Source organism: Lepeophtheirus salmonis, chromosome 5, assembly GCF_016086655.4.
Source record: "Lepeophtheirus salmonis chromosome 5, UVic_Lsal_1.4, whole genome shotgun sequence".
NCBI lineage: Eukaryota > Metazoa > Arthropoda > Copepoda > Siphonostomatoida > Caligidae > Lepeophtheirus > Lepeophtheirus salmonis.
The window spans coordinates 58,732,121-58,749,659 of record NC_052135.2 but is presented as its reverse complement, the minus strand read 5'-3'; the positions used below and the strand labels follow the sequence as shown (position 1 = coordinate 58,749,659).

The 17,539-nt window shown below is 31.7% G+C and overlaps 1 protein-coding gene across 50 annotated transcripts in view; it reads right to left on the bottom strand.

The window, feature by feature from the left end:
* Window positions 1-343: 343 nt before the first annotated feature.
* The window catches only part of LOC121117224 (CLIP-associating protein 1-B), a 45,948-nt gene continuing 28,752 nt past the window's right edge, over window positions 344-17,539 (bottom strand). For 6 of the 50 annotated variants that reach the window (XM_071888834.1, XM_071888850.1, XM_071888849.1 and 3 more), the window contains 17 exons: window positions 10,751-10,785; window positions 8,147-8,231; window positions 7,626-7,700; window positions 6,854-7,505; window positions 6,499-6,785; window positions 6,290-6,436; window positions 6,046-6,224; window positions 5,497-5,724; window positions 5,106-5,231; window positions 4,905-4,958; window positions 4,161-4,492; window positions 3,403-4,082; window positions 3,092-3,286; window positions 2,571-2,721; window positions 2,335-2,512; window positions 1,631-1,840; window positions 344-1,559 (listed from right to left, as the gene is read on the bottom strand). In XM_071888834.1, coding sequence (XP_071744935.1) covers window positions 1,365-1,559; window positions 1,631-1,840; window positions 2,335-2,512; window positions 2,571-2,721; window positions 3,092-3,286; window positions 3,403-4,082; window positions 4,161-4,492; window positions 4,905-4,958; window positions 5,106-5,231; window positions 5,497-5,724; window positions 6,046-6,224; window positions 6,290-6,436; window positions 6,499-6,785; window positions 6,854-7,505; window positions 7,626-7,700; window positions 8,147-8,231; window positions 10,751-10,785 — 3,809 coding nt within the window. In that variant the 3' untranslated portion in view covers window positions 344-1,364. The remainder of the gene's footprint in view (window positions 1,560-1,630; window positions 1,841-2,334; window positions 2,513-2,570; window positions 2,722-3,091; window positions 3,287-3,402; window positions 4,083-4,160; window positions 4,493-4,904; window positions 4,959-5,105; window positions 5,232-5,496; window positions 5,725-6,045; window positions 6,225-6,289; window positions 6,437-6,498; window positions 6,786-6,853; window positions 7,506-7,625; window positions 7,701-8,146; window positions 8,232-10,750; window positions 10,786-17,539) is intronic. The other 44 variants (XM_071888836.1, XM_071888859.1, XM_071888858.1 and 41 more) reach the window with 22 other exon arrangements.

The following is a 17,539-nucleotide window of genomic DNA, read 5'->3' as shown; positions in this document are numbered from 1 at the left end:
ATAATCTTTATTTTATTATAGAAATATTTTACTTTTGAATTGCTTTTTATAAAACTCATAATAAAAAAAGTTTTGCTTCATACACGTTTAGAAATTCCAATTGATCTAGAGGTAAACATTAACCAAATTTGCTAAATATTTATACGTGTGCTCTACTTAACTAGAAGCATTCCCAAAATTAGGGTCCGCCAAGTCTGATAATGTTGGAGCAACCGCATCACCCTAATTTGTATCCATTCTACCTATACAACCAAAATACAAGTCCTTGACTCTTCCACGATGTTCGTTCCTAGAGTATGATAAATGACATATATATAAATGAAATAAACAGAGAGATCAAGAGTAGTAATTAATATATGTATATTATTATTATTTTAAACTTTTGTTTATTAAATTCAATTTGATACAGCACGGATTCTATTTAAAAAATATATTAATTCCTTTATTGACCACAATGGCAATACATAAAAAATGGCACCAACTTGTTTTTCTTGTTTCAAAGCCCTCCTGTTTTACCATCATCATCATCAAATTATAGCATTATACTATTTGTCTGTCACATTTAAATGTCCCAAGGGAAGGAGCCACCAAGACTTCTTCCTCTTATATTTTTTATGAATAAAATGTTTCTAACTGCAAGACATTAAAAAAAAAATGTTGCTGACAGGAAGGGTTGTCGAGGAGTTAATTAATTTTTTTATGTAATATATATAATTTTCACTAAGTATCGGTAAGTTAGATTTTTTTAATTTTTTTTTATAAAAAGAATTTAAAGTTATTGGAGTTATTTGTTTCTTTACAAAAAGTAGACTTTTAAGTTTTTAAAGGGGTAACCATGGATGAAAATATATAGGTATATAACAATATATTTATAATGTATGTTCTTATGTGATTTTAACTTTACGAAGAGGAGTAAGAGTAAGGGAAAAAACATTACTACATAGTATGTATGTAGATAGATATACTAGAAACAGAGGAAGAATGTTTCAGGAGAATGAATAAAGTGAAGTTGAGTTAAATGACTTATATTTAACTATTATTAATAGCAATCAATAAATTAATATCCAAGCATTTACCAACACATTATTATATATGGAGAGAGATGAAGAGGAGGAGGAAGAAATCTGGGATTCCTTCGTAAGAGAAAGACATTCAAATTACTAAATATATAATTATTAGTGTGGTCAGCGTATCGTTAGGTATAAACAAAACTAAATGAGAAATATTAAATAAATATAAAATTCGGACAAACAAATCCAAAGCGGTGTAAATTCTATAATAATAATAATTATTATTATTTCAAAGTCATTTGATCACAGTTTTTCAGAGGCTCATTCATCAGTTTTTTTTATATAAGTAAGCTATTAAGGCGTTGATATCATGGAATTCACGGGAGCAGTTTGAGTTTGCGCACGTTTAATATATAAATTCAATAATTTGAGTTTACTTCCATTTAATCCATCAAGATAGGGCTGGAGACCATCGCCAATAAGTTGATGAAGAGCAACCATGCAAAACACTGCTGCTTTTCGTACACTAGACTGTTGGTTATCGTAGGCCTAAGCAAATGAAATCAAATACAGACAATATACTAACATGCAATGGGGAGCAAAAAACTATGATGATTTACCTTTAGAAGCCCGGGCATCAATTCTCCCAAGTGCTGAGACAAGGCCTCCTTATTGTTCTCATGCTCGTTTACTTTGGTAAGCATTTTTATAGCAGCTCTATTAACTGGGAATTCACCAGTCTTTATAATTGGATTTAACACACGGATCACCATGTCAGGTGATATAACCAAAGCCATGGAAGCTGCACAGCTTTCAGCAGCTCGCTCTACCTAAATATACATAGTAATATAAAATTAGCTTGATTATATGAACAGGCAACAATTTATGATAATGTTCAAAGGTGACCCAATCCTCGTGAGTGTAAAAAGAAAAGTATCTCTTGGCAACTTTGACGACGTATCTACCGAAACGGATCACTAAATAAAGTATAGTGCTCTTTACTCGCTAATACGTTAGAATTTTCAAAATAGGGAGAAATAATTAACAAGAGCACTAATATCTTGAATGGTAAATTTTAAGATATTAGCATATACTTATTTTATAGGTATGCTCAAGAGGATTCGGACAATTTATGCACCCGTAATTAAGATTACTGAGATTAAGACCGGCCTTAACTATTCAATAGCCCTATGCAAAAGGGAATGCACAGAGCCCAAATTCCAATCTGCGTAAGGATTATCTCTTAGGCTAGGGTCTGTTTTAGTTAGAGTGGGGCTATTTTCTTTACGTTTTAAATATGAGATGATAAAAATTTGTAACATACGTCTTTTTCCTCGTCTTTGTGAGCTTCGAGTACTTTTAGAATTATTAGCTCAGTAAAAGCTTGAAAACTAGGAATAAGCTGCTCCTTCTTTAGCATTTCAGTTAAGACTCCGAAAGCGAGTGCTCTCGTAGATCCAACATCGTCCGATAGATTTTCCAAAAGTAACCTCAAAACAGTCCTAATTAAGCATGGAAATAATTATATATATATCATTACATTTCAAGGGAGTGACTTACCTAAAGTTTTCCAATAGAATATCATTGTTTCCTTCACGAGCGATTCGAATTAATTGAGACATACTAGCCCTACGCTCAGCTGATCGAGTTCTTGTTTTAACAGATTGTAGTTCTAAAATAATATCCTTCATAGCCAAATTTGCTTCTTCATCTAATATTTAAAAAAAGTAGATGATCAAACATTTTGTGAAAAAAATAATTATTATGGATAGGAAAGGGGAGAGGGGGTCGTTATTAGGACGAGTTTACATATTAATTATAATTAATTATTATAGAGGATGGGTGATATTTCGAGATACAATTCTTTTTTAGACTATGTAGATCAAACTTCAAAATTAAAATCAATCATCAAACACCATATCGAAATTATAAAGGAGTACACACATTATTTATTATCAAGGCAAAGACAGATTACAACGAGATGGGTTAATGTTAAAAATCTACCTGTGCTAATTATTTTAAAGATCATTAAGGTAAAAATATCTTCTATGAGAACACACACACAAAAGTAATGAACCCACCACCATTAGAACCATCGTACTGGTTATAACTACCACCATTAAGGAGAAAGACAACCCCTCCTCCTTTTTTGTAATTCACTGCTCGTTTACGCTTAAATGTATAATTTGCATGAAATCGAGGAGCAATTGACCAGCTTCGTTGATGACAATTACTACCACTATGTAAATTTCTTGGCAAAGAACGAAATTTTTTGGCTATATAGATACATAATGAAATTGTATGTATGTATGAAGCAAAATTATAATGATTCTTATAAAGAGAAAGAGGATACATCCGTATTAATCTAATAGGGAAGGAAACCCGGACTTACCTCTGGACATACCATCCATATTTGACTTGAGATTGTCACCAGGTTCATTAGTGTGTGGTAAATCTATAGACAAATCAAGTCTAGAAAGTGAATCTTCTAATCCTGCTGTAGCAAAGTCCATTTCTCCCGTATCCCTAATATCTTTGGAATCAAAGGAATAATTTTGTATGGCGTTTGCAGTAGAGCGAAGAGATTTGATAACATCTTCTGGATTTAGATTTTCAGAGTCATCAATGGGATCAATAAGTTCTCGATTTTTTGAGCTAGACCCAATATTCGAACTACAGTTTTCACTATTAGGGGAATATCGAGGTTTCATTGGCGTCGTTGTATTCGAGAGATACTTTTGCACTAGTTCGGAAGCATTCTCCTGGTATAATTTGGGTAGGGTCATCAATTTGGATGTGCAATAGGACGAATTTAGGTTAAAAAGAGCGATCAATGTTTGTTGAGCACATTTTCGTACTTCTGGTGATTTGGGTTCATAGGTCCAAGCAATAATTTTAGCAAGACCAACATCTAATTCATTAGAATATTTGATATCCGAAGGATCCATTAATTGAGCTATACCAAGTAGATAATTCAAGGTGCCGACTTTGACTTTAATATTTGGAGTTTGCGTTTGATCAACCATAAAACGAATAATGACATTAAACTGACTTTTGTATGGAAAGGAATCTCTGAAAATCAAAGTCAAAAACATTTTATTATAATTCATTTAAAAATATGTAAGGGATATCCCCTCCCCTCCTTCTTACCTAACTACGTCTAGAGTTCGATATATTTTTTGCAAAATAGATCCAAGCAAATCAGCACCCAGTTTAAGTAAGAGTCTTGTAAGAAGAACATAGAGCCAATCCTCGAGATCGTCTTTGTGAGAAACAACGAGCTCCATTAGCGTTTCCAAAAACAAAGAAAAAACCTTTGTGTGTGCATCCATAAACATTTTTGTAAATATTTCAGTAACTCTTCTTAATTCTTTTGCTGCCAGCGTTCTACCATCTCTAAAATATGCTTGAAGTCCTATCAAACCGTCTTTGCGATCTGCCCAATGAGTGCTTCCACAATTCGCAATAATTTCCCCAATATCCTTAGTAAATAAATATTACTTATTAGAGTTAAAAGATTTATAATAATGATTTACAGATAAAAAGTAGTTGTTGCACATATATGGCAATTATGTATATATATATTGCATCAAATCTTGAACGGGTATAAATCAAACAAAGTAACTCAAGATTTAAAAAAAAAAAAACACCCACTCAAACTTTTCAATATTTATAAGGGAAAAATAAATTGCCAAATTTAACAACTACTCTTTTAATTGACTTCTACTATTCAAATTAATACATCTTTTGTTCCATGTATGTATTTTCAAATTCACACCATTGTCTTGTGTTAGAATGTTAAAAATAATATAAAATGCACATTTTGTAAAGTAGCCCAGAAGTTGCATACATGGACTTGGGAACTCACACTTTGGTTACTTAGGTGTATTATACCTTATAAGTATTACTCCAATGCAGACATTCCTTCGAAAAAGTCCAAAAACCAAACTACATGGTTTAGTTTTAATTTCATTTTCCATTTAATGATATATATACATCAAATAATTATAATTATGAAGTACATAGTTATTTATGTATGCATGCATGTATTCATGCAAATAACGAAGTGAATTTTGTAAATAATATTGGACTTACATCATTTTGACGTCTTCCGTAATCAAATGATCGATCGGAGCAGAGGCTGGAGGTTTCGCTCTCATCCGATCCATCATCAAATGTCAGCGTACCACCTCCAGTACTACGTTTTCTAGGATAATTTTTCTAAAAGAAAAGAAAAATGTATTAAGTGAGTTCGGTATTATAATTATAGTGATTAAAGTTATGGAACATGGAAGCTTAAAGATAAGAAGATGTAAAGGTAAAGAGCTACGAAAGTTATTTGTGGTTAGTTAAGAAATGAAAAGGAAAAGTGGAAAAAGTTAGTGGATCATTGAGGATAAAAGAGCATGAGAGATGTAAGCAGATCTTGTGACGCAAAATGAAACGAAGTGGTAGTGAGCCATCACCAAACAGCAATGTAACTAACCAGAGCGTTCGCTAAAGCGCTTTCAGCGTCTCTGGACTGCCGTAAAATTTTTTCTGTCATTAAAGGCCGTTTTGGAGGGCGCTCAACTGACGCAGCAAGACTAATAGCTGCTTTTCCAGAACGAAATTTGGCCGGGGATGGAGACGATCCGAACCGATTGGGACTAGCTTCTCTAGATGGGCCAGTACTACGTGGAATACCAGAACGTCTTCTAATAGGAGTTAAGACCTAAGGATTTAATATGAGATTTACTAACCTTAATTACGGAATGAAGCTAAGTACATTTGCCTCCGATATTTGATGTGACTGGATTGTGATGTCATGGTACACAAATCCGATTTAAAACTTTTTAATTTGCAAAATTGAATAAAAATCGAAGGATAAATCAAAAAAATAAATAAAACAACACCATAGTTAAAAAAGACAATTGTTTAGACTTTAAAGGAAGGGTAAATCAATCTTAGTTTAAGACTAGATGAATGAACTTAAAACTAGTAGCTGAATTGCATCAAAATACGATTTCTCAAAAAATGACTTAATTTGACTTACATTCCCTGGAGATCCAGTGTCAAAGTAGGTTTGATATGACTTGAGAGAAGTAGGAGAAGTCGATCTAGATCCAGGCTGGGATAAGGAAATAACTGAACCTCCAGTCTTTGGCCGACCTCGCCCATTTCGTGAAGCTGATTCTGGAGTGATCCCTTTATCTGACGTTTTACGTGGTCGAGCTAATAATAGGAAATATAAATTAAATTAAGCGAAGAGTTCTTTTTATCTTCGTAATATAACATACGAAGAGAAGCTCCAGATGGTATACCCATTCGATTTCTCTGAGCATATTGCGAACGAACATGTGCTCGTCGTGCTGCAGAAGGATCAATGGCACTATTAGATCGGGCTGGAGGAGTTTGTCTTGGTGAACCATTACTTAAAGTACCAACTAAGAAAGACATATTTATAAATAACTAGACTAACTAAATTTTACTACAAAGATGAACTTACCATCAGCTTTAAGAGGAGGAATATACAATGGTATTCCACTTGTTTTTCTTGTAAGAGTTGACATCTTTCTTTCAAGAAGATTTTCCTGTGACGAGGTGATGGAAGACTGACGGGATCTAGGAAGTGTAACCGTTGTAATTGATGATCGTCCAGCAGTATTGAGCGAATTACTCGATGACGAATTAGACATGTCTCCTACTTGTAAAAGTCGACGATACGTTGAATCAAGTGAGTTGAGTAAAATATCAGCTTGCTCTTTAAAATGATCGGCAAATCCCCAATAAGCTCTAAAATATAAATGAATACAAATCACAATCATGGGACATCATTATCCTTACAGAGATCGTTTTCTTACTTTCGTGCCATGCTTCTGGCTTCAGAGTCTGGATCAGTGATGCCTTTTTTTATTGCAATAGATAACAAATTAACATGCTTTTCAAGAGGTGCAGTAGGCCACTGATGTAGCAGATGATCTAAAAACTCACAACACTGTTTTCTAATCTCGCGAGATTTACCCTCAATGCTGGACGTGATGATCGGGATGAATCTTGAACTGTAGGTATACTGAATAATAAATCTAACACAAACAATGCCTGAAGTTGACATCACTTTTGCAGAATTAGAAATTAAATTTATGATATATTGAAGTAGAGCTTCTATAAAGCGATCTACTTTGTGGTTTAATTGTTGAGTCATGTAAGCAATTGTGATACAGGCCTCCCTTACAACTTGGGACCGCAAATCCTTGACACTAGCCTGGAAAGGTAATTCAAGTGACTTCAGAGCAGTAGTCAATTCCTCATACGATCCAGCTCCAGCAAGAATAAAGGCCCTCATTTTTTGAAGGGCTTCAATGCGAACCTTCCAGTCATTTGAAGTCTTAGTCAAAGTTTCGCGGATTTTAGTCAATTCCTCGTTTAATTGACGACCCGAATATATAGTAACTTTTTTAACATCATCAAAAGCTGTCATAAAACTTTCTTCATCGACAGCTCCGGCCTGACCACCTGTAAATAAAAATAGGTATGTAAATGAGTTACCGACGTAGTTGGAATTTTTTTCTCAAGATATTGGATCTCCCAACAAAACAGTAAATAATGTATGTGGAAATATTTAAAAAGGCCTACCTGAATGAGCACTGGCATAACGTATCGAAGGTGCTCTCCTTATACCAGAAGCGGCATTACTCCTTCCACCATCAGCTAAAGAACCACGTGTAGTAACAACACAATATTGTAGGAAGGAGATTGTTAGTTATGAAATGAGGACAAATAGCATTGCATTTTGAGACAAAGCATTGATTGAATGACTTATTAAATTGTTAATTAATTGACAAGACCAACAAAATTCAACAATAGAGTTAAATTAACCATATAAAACCACAAAGACAAAAAAAGGGCAAAAAAAATAAATCCATACCATTAAAAAAACAATGAACATTTTAGTGTTTATAATACTTTATATGTACAGGAAATTTAATTTATAAATAAAAGTGAGTCTATTACAAACTGAGCGCCCATTTAAGCTTTTACGATTGAAAGCGTAAATCATTAATTAATATTTTTATACTGTATATAAATTTTGTAAATAATTAATAAGCCACATCCATTGACAAAGCCAAAATAATACTATAAATAAATATGCTTACCCGTCACTGGTTTAGGCATGCTGAATCCGCGTCTGATAGCAGGAACGCTACTGGAACGCGATTTTGAGGAACCAAGGGACTTTATCTGTAAGAGAATATAATGTCACTGATTCGTAACAATGGCAAAAAATTCAACATTTGTCATTAATTTAGAATGTGACGTAGAATGAAGGAGATACAAGTGTCAAAAAAAGCAAGTTAGGAAAAATAAAATACTTTCCATAACTTTATATGAGGAACAAAATTTGCAGCAAAGGAATGACTCATCGAAATTAATTTTTGAACGTGTAGTTCATAGGTAGAGGAGACCGGGGACAGTTGCAAGACTTTTGAGTCATTTAATCGTAGCTGGTTTAACTTAAACTCTCCCTAATTTAACACAACAAATATCTTCTATTGTTTGAATCTACTTTAAGATATTATCAGTATAGTTTTTCCAAAAAATGTCTTCCGCAGGATTATATATATATATGTATTGTTGGGGGGGAGGTTAGGGTGTTTGGTCTTTGGAATTCTTTTGAAGAAAAAAAATCCAACAATTACTTCTTTTTTTTTTTTGGAAAAAAGTTAAGTTTAAAATATTAATTTTTTTGGGGAAAAATAATTTCTAAAATCCACTGCTTTTCACAAAAAATTTCAAGAACTTAATTTTCCAGCAAAAAAATCTCTTTAAGGGGGGAACTTCCAGCCCACCCCTTGCAATAGATAACAAATGAAATTTGAGTTAAAAATGAAGAAGATTAGACTGAATAATATTTTTTGAGGAACAAATGGTGATTGTACTTTTGCAAAATTATAGCTCACCCAAAAAATAATCTTTAAAAATTTCGAAAGCCTTCGAAATCAACTTTAATCGAACAATTTAAAGTTGAGAAAAATGATTGATTATTTTTCACAATAACTCACATTAAATATATTATACAATTCTAATGTGTAATTTTATGCCTGTAACTTTTTTTGATATTCAAGAAAGGGTCTGCTCTAACTGTCCCCCCCCCCATTTTCCCTACTCATAAAATTATAGAAAAAAAAATAATACAATAAGACGGCATTATTATAAACATCAGAGTGATCACTATTTTTGAAATGAAATCGTATGAAGGTGCCCATTTTAAGTATGAAGGTGCCATGTCCCAGAATTACAAAATAGATTTTGCTTCACTCAAAGTCTTTCAAAAACTCACCACAGCCATTCTATAGAATTTGGTTGGTTTTAGTATGAGGATGCAAGAATATATTGATTTTAGACGTACTCCAAACAAATTCCCTGTTCAGAACACTTAACAGTCAACTAACCAAATCCATAATTCACTCATAATCGAAAATTCAATTATTAACTTCAAAAATGTCTCGAGAAAGAAGAAACATATCGCATCACGGTTCAAATCAATTGAAACAAAATTAGCGAGTGATATAATTAATTATTTTGTGATTTATGTGACCACTTGCCAGTGACCAAGTTGTCTTCTCACATCAACTCGGTGAAATATCACGTGACTGATAATTTCACTGCAACTTTTTCGCCTATTGGAGCCTAATTTTGTATGACCTATTTGCCACCTTTTTATGTTTTTATATATACGTTCGAACTGTGACTTAAGTCTTTAGAGTCGAACCATTATATTCTTTCAATTGATGGGATTTCTTACATTTCTTCAAGCCTCAAATAAGATAATAACTATGTATAAGGTGCCACTAGTCAATGAGTCCTTGTGAAATACTCATGATCCTTGGTTCCTTCTAAAACTATTGCTCACTATTTCATTTTTTCTTCTTCTTCTGATCTATACCTAAGATATAATAGTAAAAGCTGAAGGTAAAGTTGGAGCCTATAATATAAATACATAAAAAGGCAGCGAATATGTCATGCAGCAAAATTACTTGGAACCGAAATATTGATCAGGCTACAGCTAAAATCAATATTTACCATTATTATTGCAACCTCGTACTAAACTTCGTCAAAAACTTATGATGATGCTGGCAAATTTAAAAAAAAACTAAAAGTGTTAAGGCACAACTATTTTTGTAATTTTAGATATCCCACATTCATACTTTAAATGAACATATCCATACTATTTCATTTTACAAATAATGATCACTTTAATATCATGCCGTTACCTTTAATGTATCATGCAACCTTTCATTCTAAAAGACCTCAAATCAGTTGGTGGTTAGGCAATTCAAAACTTTGTAATTGTTATTCAATAATTTTTGAAAAGTCTTCATAGCTTAAAATAGCTAATTTGAATTGAATTAATCAACGTTTGGAACACTGATTTGAAGAAAAAACGAAGAAACATGAGACAACTGACAACAAAATAGTCTATATATTTTGTGTTGGCGAGGTAACACCGTGGTGTGTTTTTGCTGAGTCCAAATCGTTGATTAACAAGAAAATTTTTAATTAATTCAAGATGACATACATATTATTATGTACATTTTGTGGACTAATTAAAGAGAACCGTCAATTGAAAGGACTCATAATTAAGTACTCCATTAAATTAATTATTATTATTTTTTTGTTTGATGAATATGTATGACTTTTCATGAGTAATTAAGTAGTAACATGCATGGAATTGTATGTATAATAAAAAAGAGACTTACGGACTGCCTATCAGTTTCATCGTCTCCTCTTGAACCTGAAAGAAGAATAAAAAGAATGTCATGTATGCGTCAAAATAAATTGAGATCATTTTTGAGGCAGAGAAAGATATGTAAAAGTATTTGTGTATTATATATTATATTGACTGTGAAGTAAAATATGTAATAAAAATATAACTTCAATCCCGTATATATATATATATAATACATCCATGTATATGTTATATATTACGAGTGTAATCACTTTAGCCTTGAAAAAATGATTGTATATAGTATATAGATGGAGTGGAGTAGAGGAATAGGGCTGCTAATGGTTGGTATTAATACCTTTTTCAGGATATATAGAATATGTCGTGTACAAGATGTAACTTGTACATATAAACAGATTATACAAGTTGCACCCAAAAAAATGAAATGAAGAATTTAAAAGTCATACTTCTTTTGATTAGGATAATGCAATAATTGAATATTCATTAGATATGTGATGCCAAAACAGGGATCCGTGAGGTTATCAAGGCCATTAATAAATATGACTTGTCAACAAAAAAAAAAAAACAAGCTAAAATGGCGTTTCTCAAAATTTAGTGTGAATTATATTTGTACTCTTATACAAATTATCGTCAATTTGTATTAACAAATTATTCTGATTAACCTTTTGGCTGCACCGCAAATTGTACTACTTAAAGTAGCCAATGTTGATCATAACAATAAAAGAATGGGAAATTGACAGATTTTAAATGAAAGGGGTCATATATCAGTCTCTTAAATCAAAGATTCTCAATTATAGTTACATTTTTTGGGTATCTTATCTTATCCTACAAATTTGAATACAAAGCCTATATTTGACTTAAAAATGTCTATGAAATATTGAACTATATGTATATCATATATCAAGTAAAACAATGAACTGAAATTTTCCCATTTTGCTGTTTTTTTGTTTAAGATTGTGTTTATATTGACACACCACAAATGTATTTTCTAAAAAAAAAAACTCAAAAAAATCCTAGGCCCAAATATTTGAGAAAAAGTAAGTTATCCTCTTAGGGAATGTGCCTCCGCAGTGATGAAAAATTTGGGGATTTAGCAGAGGCACTTAGATGGTCAATATATCATAGCAGTGTATTTTGTAATTAATTAATGGGTTGTAAGAAATTGAAAATTGTAATTTTAAACAGAAATAGCAATTTGAGGACAATATAAAAACAATCTTTAACAAAAATAATAAAAAAGGAGATAATCCCAATATATTATTTTACTTCATATATAAAGCCCAATATATCTGATATATTTCAATCAATTATAGTATTATTGTATTCAAATTTTTAGGATGAGTTAAGATACTAAAAAAATAGCTTTAGTCTGTAGGGGTTGTATCTCCTCTCCAAATTTAGGATTTTTTTTTTTGGTCAGGATAAAAAAATATGAGACGATAATTTGGGTAATTTTTTTTTGAAAGATTTATTTTCTTAAAAAAAATGTCCTTCAGGCAAATTATGCAGGAGAGAAAAAAAAAAAAAAATATTAGAAAAAAAATTAAAATAAAATTTTTAATATATGGATTTTTGAAAAAATTAAATATTTGAAATTTAATTTTTGGATTTTTTCTCTCCAAAAAGTTCCGAAAGCCAAGCTTCCCTCACAAAAGAAAAATATAATCTTTCGGATGCCCCTGATTATATAAGCTTTATTTTATTTAAACGACTTATATTAAATATAATTCTAAACAACAGAGCTGCTGCTCTCTTCTACTAAAAGAGTATAAACCAATAATAGAGGCCATCGTTCTACTCTTGGGTGAGAGGTAGAGTAAGAAATAGGTAGTAATTTGGCATAAGCATATTTGCAAAAACACAAAGGATTGTAAATCTTTTGTTAGAAACACCATTATAACTACATTAGTCCTAAAGCTGTTGCTGCTTCATCCACTAACTTTAAATTACTTCTCTTCAGAGGAGAAGTAAAATATACCAGAGCGTTACGCAACGGAGAACTAATTACGTAATTATAAATATGCAACTCCAAAAAGAGAAGGGGGAAGGGGGAGTTAGTTGTTATTCCACGAAATAGGAGAAGGCTTCAAATTTGTTATTAGTAGTATGTAGTATTAATATAATGAATATTTGGATATTTGCAGTATATAATATGAATTTGTAGGTACCTAAATAGTAGTTCTCTGTTAAATATATATGTAGATTAGAATGGCCGGTTGTTTTTTTTTGTCTTAATATCTCCCCATCCCCTCTACACAGAGACCTTTTCTGCTAAGGGCAATAAAAAAATTGATATTGGCAAAGTTGTTGTTTGGTACAAAATATGGGATTTGAGGTTCAAAATTGACCATTTGCGTCATAATGAAAAAATTGTAAAGAAATAGGGGTAAAAAATGTTTTTTTTAAGGATTCCTTTTCTATAAAAAGGTCATTCAACCAAATTACGGCGCAGACCCAAAAATTTAATTTTTGAAAACCAAGCCTCCCCCCCCCCAATATAATCCTGGGGGCGTTCTTGCTTGTACCACTGTCCCAAATCTGATTATGCTATGAGTCAAAAATTGTACTTTTTATATTTAATAGTAATTGTGGATTTATCAGTAATTAAAAAATATTGTACCTTTTTATTGATCCCATTTTTTTCCAAATTAAAATGGACTTTAACTTTTCCAGTTAGTTTTCTTTATTGTTAAGAAAATGGTTTTGTGCAGAGGGGGGGGGTATTAGCCCACAAAACGGGGCAGTATAATGTACAGATATACATATGTATATTTAAAAGATACGTATGTACAATGTGTATATATTAGTACTAATGTTAAGACTCGGTCCTAGACCAAAATTTTCCCCGATTTGGATGGATATTTCGATCCAGACCGTAGACTGAAATATAAACGTTTTCAAATCGTTGACCATTTTTCAGTCTCATTCTGTGGATCAATCATCAACTCACTCTGGATGTATTATTTGTGCAAATTTTTTTAATGCAACATCTTAAGCTTATAATAACGTCATTTTAATAAATTTCACAATTTTAAACCACGCAAGATGTCATCAACAATAATTATAAAGAATGGGCCCAGATAGAATTTTAAATGAAAGCGATCTAGAACAATTTTTTTAGTACCGATCTAACAGGGATACAGTGCATTTTATTGTCAGGTGTTGCTAATTTTGTACTCTTGTGCATAAAATTCCTGAGCGTTGATTGGTTGAATTAGAAAGAGCTCTTTTGAAGCAGCTGTGAACAAACCTAAACATTTATTGAAAAATAATTATGTTTCTTTTCAGAGGAAAGACTGCCTGTGATACAATCAAGGTAATAACGTGATTACATCCAGCCCAAATTAGTTTAGTCTACTAAAAATCATAAATGTCTCAGACGGGTCTAGGATTTTCAGACCGAACCCCAACACTAATATATACTTATATATTTTAATAGAGATATATAAAATGATTTATGGGAAAAAATGGGACAATTATTTTAGGCTAATATAATAAGAATCGCCAATATAATATATATATTAAGATCAAAGAAAAATAAGCAAATACGACAGCGACTCGAATTGAATGAGTATTAATCACTACTCCGTTATCTATTGGAAATGATGTAATATTCATATTTGAACAGACTCTTGGATTGAAGAATAAGCATAAGAAAAGGCAAGAGCAGTGATTTTCAATTCGTAATGATAAAGGATGTCACAGGGCAAGGGGAGGTTGCCTGTGGTGAGTAAAACTTTTTCTCTGACACCGTATAAAATATGCGCTAGAAACCTGGAGTGACTTATTATATTTGGAACCTGCACATGATTTTGTATTTACCAAAGCTATTATCATTATTATTTAAAGATGGATATTAACAATAAGGGTTTGCTCAACAGGAGTAATAAGTGCAAGAAGTCCTTGTTGGACTCAGAGTACAATTGAGAATTGCCATTGAAGTAATTCCTTCCTGCCTGTGCCCTTGTTAGATACAGAGTGGGATTTGTGTTTATTTCCTTCCTCTTAAGACTACTTGGTGGTGCATATCTAATAAAACGTCATGACAGCTAAGCTGCTATTCTCCCCAAGATTTTTCATATTGTAAGGATTGCCATTTGCGTTTTCTTTTAACTTTTACAAATCGCCAGGTCATATTTGTTACAGCACTGTGCATCAAGCAACAACAAACAAGGAGTCAATACTATTACACATTATGGATCTAGGTATATGAATTTTTTTTTCATTTAGCAATTAAAACAAAACAAAAGCTCTATGCATGCCTAAGCATAATCATTATTATAGCTAAGTATGTATAAAATCTAAGGAGGAAAAGAAGATCACTCACTCATCATCATCATGATGTATATTTAATTATTCCAACTGCTTAATATACATTCATAATGGAATGAATAAACGTATTTCTTTATTCCATTTTGTATGATCCAGGTATAAAAGAGGCAAGTTATTATTATTGTCTACAAAAAGTGATGAATGTCATTTTTTATAATATATTATGATAGTACATACATATAAAGAAAATAAAGAATGGACGGAGAAACTCTTCTTCATGAACGTCGCGTCTTAGGGGTGACGTTATGTGAAATACACATAATATTTTTGAATAGTATAATATACATATTTGTCATAGACAGAGTTTGAAATTTGTAAATAAGTTCTAATTAGATACTAGGTACTTAATATGTATACCTAGGTATATATATTTATTAGTGTTAAGTTTTGGTCTGGTAATGTATAACAGACTTATGTCTTGACCGGCGTTGTAGTAAAATCTGTAAAAAAAATCCCACTAATTAATAGAAAAGGAAATTTTGGTCCACGGTTTTAAAACTCGGTATGGACCAGTGTTAATTTCGTCGGCTATGACTGAACAAAATGTATTTATTAAATAAGGTTGTTTTTTTTTGTATGACGATAAGAAAACGAAACGTAAGGAAAAAAATTCTGGCTTAAAGAAATATTTTATTTTCTTGACGATAGAAAGAGACTAAACGTGACGAAGACGGTGCAACATTTAATATAACAAAATTTGACGAAACAACATGTATTTAACACTGATCTGAACTGATATTTCGAGCCAGATCCTTCCAGAAAAAAATCACATAATACTGAATTGAGAAAAAAAAAAAAAATGGATCTTGGACCAAGTCTCAACCCTAACATATATTTATACGATTTGGACATGAAATCATTTCTCTTCACCCTCCCTCCTTTAGTGTAATTGCTATAATATATAATACAACAATATGCCACGAGGACTTACTTAATAAAAACAACAAAAGGAAATCAATCCCCTATATAATATATATATATTATACGAATTTGTAGAGGCCTTCTTTCCCTCCCTTCTTCTCTGTGTAAAATAATAAACAAATAAGCAAGTGCATGAGGGACCCACATGGGTCATATGATCGAAAGGTGGTGGTGGTAAAGGTAAAAAGAAAGGGGGCGTTGCGTTGTTCCTTGGTCTTGTAGTTGAAAAAATAAAAGGATTTTCTCACCGAGTCATGAATAATAATAATATTATATACATATATACATTAGGGAGGCTCTGATTGTGTACTTAAAAATTAATGTTTTTATTTTTCATTCTCTTATCACCCTCTCAATCGATTATAATAGTGAAAAAATATTGCTGTCCCAAAAGTTGAGTGACGTTTGTAGGTGGTGGCCTAGGTTAGGTCGGCTCTTAAACTCCTCGTTAAAATGGTAAGTTTCTCAACTTTTCCTGACGTTTATATTTTTACTCTCCCTTAATGAACATCCTTTTATAAAAAGGCTAGTAGTGCACTGGGTATTAAAAAAACCCAAAAAATCAAACATATTTTATTACATCGTTATGTTAATTTTGTACCATTTTTTTAAATTATTCAATCGATTTTGCACTCATAAATATGAATCTGTATAATACTGTATAATTATACAAAAGACAATAAAAATGAAAGGAATAACTTTAAAGCTAGAAGTTTAATTAAATTCACTAAACCCGGATTAAAAATAAGTAAATAAATATAATAATTAATTCGAAAAAGGAATTATTAAGATAAATAAAGAATAGCATATAGTTTGATTTAATTCATCAGGAGCATACTGAAAAGTATTGGCTATAAACTGTAGATACAAAGGAATAAGGATATGACAACCCGAACCGGCTTCGGATACTCGAACTTTTATGGACCTTGAATTTTTTTGGAGGGATTGCTTTAATCTTAAAAAGCTTTAATTGCTTAAAACTTAATCCTTTAAAAAAAAAAAAAAGATATCATCTATATCAAACGTAGCATCCGATCAAACTTGGTACGAAAATTATATATGGTCACAGTAAGAGGCCATTAAATTTTGAGAAGCCAAGGTAACACAAAAAATAAACAAAATACATAACCGACCATAACTTTCGCACTACTCATTTTGATTTTAGAGGGAGGTTTTGCACTCCACCGAGTGCCTATTCTAGTTATTCCAATGCTATTATAACAATAACTCTAATAATAATTATGTCTGTTCTATTAGTAATAAAATTGTTTCAGCATCCGTAATCAGTAGAAATGTAACCTTAATCCGTATCCTATTTTATTTAGGTCCGAACTTTGGGTTAAATGTTCATAAAATTTGGAACAAGTATTCGTCTAATTTTGGTTTTGACTCAGGATCTGAATGTTCGGGTACCCGAAAAGTACTCAAATAATGTTGGTGTACCCGAAATGTACTTGACGTCTAAAGATCCGGACCTTTAATGCATACTTAAAATAAACTTTCTCATACTATTTAAGTTAAGAAAAAGTGATCAATTTAATGACAATCA